This window comes from Micropterus salmoides, unplaced genomic scaffold, assembly GCF_014851395.1.
Source record: "Micropterus salmoides isolate LMB-PRFRI ecotype aquatic unplaced genomic scaffold, ASM1485139v1 Ms_hic_scaffold_1323, whole genome shotgun sequence".
Classification (NCBI taxonomy): domain Eukaryota; kingdom Metazoa; phylum Chordata; class Actinopteri; order Centrarchiformes; family Centrarchidae; genus Micropterus; species Micropterus salmoides.
The window spans coordinates 19,293-25,073 of NW_024040401.1; the positions used below are offsets into that span (position 1 = coordinate 19,293).

General features: G+C 42.6%; 1 gene segment (V, D, J or C); it reads left to right on the plus strand.

The window, feature by feature from the left end:
• Positions 1-1,546: 1,546 nt before the first annotated feature.
• LOC119901477 lies at positions 1,547-1,978 on the plus strand (the record flags this gene model as incomplete). The annotated part of the segment is given in 2 exon segments: positions 1,547-1,595; positions 1,684-1,978. Coding segments are annotated over 2 exon segments (341 nt in total), but the record flags the coding sequence as incomplete, so codon positions are not given.
• Between the last annotated feature and the right edge of the window lie 3,803 nt (positions 1,979-5,781).

Consider the following 5,781-nt stretch of genomic DNA (forward strand, 5'->3'; position numbering starts at 1 on the left):
CACCTGACAATGTGCCTACAAAATCCCTGACTGCCTTGAAGAGCTGATTTTTAAGGCAAAGGGTGGTCACACCAAATTCCCCATCTCCTGTTCACTCACTTTGCATTTTGTTATATTAAATTAAAGATCAATATAATCTGTTAACATGTGAAGTTTTGGAAGCATTCTGCCGTTACAGCATTTTCCACACCTGCCTAAAACGTTTGCACAGTACTGTATGTGCTGGGTCCATGTCCCTCATGTGTGTGCATGAGTATGTGGAACTTAATGGAGAGGACCAGGTGAGATCAGCGTTCACAAGCCCGCTGACCTGAAAACAGAAAGAACAGGACACAAGCCTGGGGGGGGTCCTGTGCTCAGGAGAGGGGGGTGGGAGGTGAACAGCAGTCTCATGTCGCCCCCCTTCTGGCTGTCAGGTCTGCTCTAATGAAGTACCGCTGGTGGGAAATGACTTTGTGAGTGCATGTGAGAGACACAATAACACTCCCCATAGACTAAACTCCCTGGGTATGAATTACAGCCCTAAATACATGCCCAACAATAATTAAGGAACCTTGCAGACAATATCAGAGATCTTACTCACAAATGTAGTATAGGAACATCTGGAGAATATTTCTGACCAAGTGGTCGGAGGAGAAAATCATTTTAGGATGAGTTATCATTTGAATATTAATTATAGACCCTCCATGAGGCTTTGAGAGCATATTTAACCAGATTCCTTCTTTACTGATGATTGTGCAAAAGAAGCAAAACCAACCCAAAGAAACCCAGCAGAGGAACAGAGGTTTATCTCTCTGGGCTTTAAAGGCTAAAATATATGTCGGTCTGGTGTTGGTGTTGGTAACATACAGTGACATGAGAGGAGGAATAGGTTGAGGGAGGAGCAACACTGTCAGAGAAGAGCAGCACAGAAAAGGACTCCTACTGTCGGATGCATTCGATATGTAAACCAGACAGAACACAGATACTGTCTGGAAGATGGAGTCACTGCATTACTGTGTGATTGTTCCTTTGTTTCTGACCATACTAAAAGGTAGGTTAAAGCAGGAAGAAGAAAAACCTTCAAGGGATCTGTTTCCTAGAAACCACTGGAACAGGCAGGCAGAGTTTGATACCGTCATTAACAACATTTATCTCTTCCTTCAGGTGCCGTTTACTGAACAGCAGCGCCACCAAGTGGACACTGACAACACAATCTAATGACAAGTTACTATATTACTCCTGTCTGCATTAAAACAGAAGGAAGTCCTTGTTTTACAAACACTGAAAAGATAAATACAAATTACAGACTGATGATGATGATTTCATAATTCTACCAGGGTGAAAAGTGGTTAAAGAGACTTTGTTGTAACAGAAAGTTCACATGTTAAAGCTCCTCATTATGAGCTGCTCTGGATAAGAGCATCAGCTAAACAGCTGAGATGTAAATGAGATGTAAATGTTGAGAGTTCCTCAACAGATGATGAAGAGGAAGGGCCAATGATGTGAAGGCCCAGATCCATCAGAGTATCAATGTTCTTCCTCTCTCTCCTCCCCTCTCACTGCAGACATGAACCACTGGCTGAGAAACATCCTGATTCTGACTCTCTGGCTAGGTAACTCTTTAAACCTACTGATTGTTCTCCTTTAATCAATCATCTTTATTGATCCATCTCTTCCTCTGCATGTTCTCTTCTTCCCCAGAGTGTAAAGGAGAAGACAGAGTGACCCAGCCAGCAGGAGATGTCATTGCTGCTGAAGGAGACACAGTTACACTTGGCTGTACTTTTGAGACGAGTGGCACTCCAACTTTGTTCTGGTACAAACAGGATGGAAACAACAGCCCCAAATTCATGTTGAGCCGCATGCAAGGGGTCGAAGTAAAAACAGAGGCCGAGTTTAAGGAGAGATTTTCATCCACACTGGATTCCACCTCAAGATCAGTTCCTCTGAAGATCCAGAAGCTTCAGCTGTCTGACTCTGCTGTGTACTACTGTGCTCTGCAGCCCACAGTGACAGGAAACACCAAAACTCTGTACAAAAACCTTTGGAGCAAAGACAACAGAATACTCCACAACGTCCACTAGAGGGAGTCACACACTGTTAAACTTCAGTGTGATGATGAAGTCTGGATTTGTTGTACTGGTGATTAAACAAAACAAAACAATGCAGCAGCTTGTGGAAGATATTACAAGTTCTAAAATGTTATTTTAACTCAATTCAGACATAGGATGATAATTAAATATTGTGTGATGGTAGCTGGATAAAATTAGGTGTTTATATAAAGAGAGACTATCAGCAGTCTACCAGCTATCTCTTCACTGCTGTTTGATCCTTCCGGAGTAAATGATTCAAATATCCATTCTGTAAAAACACATGATGTCAAGTCTCTGACTCAGCATTGTCAGATAAACACGGGTGTTGCACAAAATTCTGTACCCTGTACATAAGCAGTCTCTGTGGGCCCCCTTCCTTTCTTGGTCCCTGTCTCTCTCTAGCTTTTGAAAATGTTTTCAATAATTGAGCTAACAACTGTCCACATTAAACTGTAGTTGTGATTATGGTAGTCACTAATTAACTGCTCATGTCACATTTAAACATGTAATAATAATCTGTGATTTGTGCTGAAATCTGCACAGTTTGAAATCTCACCACATTTTAACCCTTTTTTACTTCTCTGAAATTACTTTACTATTATTAAATGCTAGGAGTATCATGCTTAAGAGAACATTTATCATTCCCAAAGTATAAGAGAAAGCTAAAAAATACCATCTTAGTTGTCTAACCCCTACATTGAGAAAATACTCTACTGCATAATAAAAGACAACTGAAGAAGAAGAGTCATGTTTCAGAAACAAGAAGAGAAAAAGAATCAGCTTTCAATCAAATGCTATCCTTTACATATACTCACCGGCCACTTTATTAGGTACACCTGTTCAATTGCTTGTTAACACAAATGGCTAATCAGCTAATCACATGGCAGCAACTTTAATGCATTTAGGCATGTAGACGTGGTCAAGACAACCTGCTGAAGTTCAAATCAAGAGAGAAAATATCAAGTGAGCGGCACTTGTGTGGACCAAAATGCCTTGTCAATGTCAGAGGTCAGAGGACAATGGGCAGACTGGTTCCAGATGACAGAAAGGCAACAGTAACTCAAATAACCACTCGTTACAACCAAGGTGTGCAGAACACCATCTCTGAACGCACAACACGTGCAACCTTGAAGCAGAAGACCACACCGGGTGCCTCTTCTGTCAGCTAAGAACAGGAAGCTGAGGCTACAATTTGCACAGGCTCACAAAAATTAGAATAATGATGATTGGAAAAACGTTCCCCGGCCGAAGGAGTCATGACTTCAGCTGCGACTTTCAGATAGAAGGGTCAGAATTTGTTGTAAACAAAATCAAAGCATGGATCCATCCTGCCTTGTATCAACGGTTCAGGCTGCTGCTGGTGGTGTAATGGCGTGGGGGATATTTTCTTGGCACACTTTGGGGTCCTTAGTTTCAACTGAGCATCATTTGAACACGACAGCCTCCCTGAGTATTGTTGCTGACCATGTCCATCCCTTTATGGAGAGGGGGTTGTAGTCAATTCTGTGGTCTGGTCGCTGCCTCACATACCACTGGTTGCTACCACTAGGGGCGCTAAAGATACTGGTCGCTGCCACACAGACCACTGGTCGCTACCACTAGGGGCGCTAAAGATACTGGTCGCTGCCACACGACCCACTGGTTGCTGCCTTGCTGCCAGGCTGCCACACCGACCACTGGTCGCTACCACTAGGGGCGCTAAAGATACTGGTCGCTGCCACACAGACCACTGGTCGCTACCACTAGGGGCGCTAAAGATACTGGTCGCTGCCACACAGACCACTGGTTGCTGCCAGGCTGCCACACAGACCACTGGTTGCTGCCACAGTCTCTAAGGTAACGCTCCTTTCTGTTCCTTGTCACACAAACTGTGGCTGTATTAAAAAAGGTCAGTTTCAAGTTTTTATACAGGCTATGGTTCCAAAGTAGACCTAAAGTGACCTTAGATCATTTAAATTATCTCAACTGGGAGATGATACAAAATTTTTTTTTGTCTACTAGAGAGGAATGGATCAAAGCAATTTTCTACTGTCTCAGGCTTAAGAATGAACTTGAACAAATCTGTTTGTTATTTACATTAAAAAGATAAACAGACTTAAATGAGCATACTTTCCTAATAAACTACCTTACCCTGTGCACCGCGTGACTGACAGGATGGCTGCACTTCTCCACCATCAACCAGTACCGTGCTCACAGTTTTGAACAAACAGGTTAAGGCTGAGACCAGTGAACATGAAACTAGAATCAGACTCTGTATTGACTGCTGCTTATTTGTTTAGCATTATTGGCTTTTTGATGCATCCTCCAATTAGTACAGCGCTACATATGATAATATGCTTGCTACTGTGTGCCGGCGGCCATCAGTGCGTAAAATAATAACACTTAAATATTATACCTATCATAAAGGGCGAAATTGAGCATTAGTCTTTGGTGGCATTTTTCATATTATCGATTATGCCTATATTCTTATTGGTGCACTGTATATTGCAGTTTGTGTGGTTAACCTGCAGTAATAAATCTTGCCTACAAGAAGAAGGCCAGTGTTGTCACCTGTGAAGGAAAGTGTGGTGACAACTTGTTGGTTGAATCCAAGCTAGACTGATTTTAACAATAAGAATATAGTTAATCAAAAATGAGTAGGCTATATTTAACAAGGTATTATGATCTAGATATATTTGTTACTGTAGGCTATAACCACACAAACCGCAATATATAGTGCAACAATAAGAGTAGGCATAATCGATAAATATAGTATATTTAACAAAGAATTATTATAAAGATGTATTACATAGTAGATAAAACCAACTGCAAATAGGTGATCAGTGTGGCAGTGACCACTATCTTCAGCGCCCCTAGTGGCAGCGACCACACCGACCGGTGTGGCAGCGACCACCGTCTTTAGCCCCCCCTAGTGGCAGTGACCAGTGTGGCAGTGACCACCGTCTTTAGCCCCCCTAGTGGAAGTGACCAGTGTGGCAGTGACCACCGTCTTTAGCCCCCCTAGTGGCAGTGACCAGTGTGGCAGCGACCACCGTCTTTAGCGCCCCTAGTGGTAGCGACCAGTGGTCTGTGTGGCAGATACCAGACCACATAATTGGCTACAACCCCCTGCTGCCTTTATGGATAATTCCCCATGTCACAAAGCTCAAATCACCTCAAACGGGTTTCTTGAACATGACAATGAGTTCACTGTGCTCCAGTGGCCTTCACAGTCAGCAGATTTCAATCCAACAGAGCACGTTTGGGATGTGGTGGAATGGGAAATTAGCATGAACGTGTAGCCGACAAATGTGCAGCAACTGTGTGATACTATCATGTTTATATGGACCAAAGTGTCTGAGGAATGTTTCCAACACCTTGTTGAAAGTATGCCACGAAAAATTAAGGCAGTTCTGAAGTCAAGAGGGGGTCCAACCCGGTACTAACAAGGTGTACCAAATAAAGTGGCTGGTACAAAGTTATTCAGCGAATTTTAATTTAGTTATGACATTACCTGCTTAGAAATAAAACATTGCAAACAGAAACAAACTTTTCCTTCCATGCTTTTCGAGGGCCCTCACCCCATTGGGACCCTGAGTAACCAGTCCCACTTTCACCCCCATTATGATGACCTTGGTCAAATATACAGAATCCAGTCTGGATATTGAAATGTTTATGCACTAATCATTGTCCATGATATAGTTACATATATAGTATAGTACAGAAC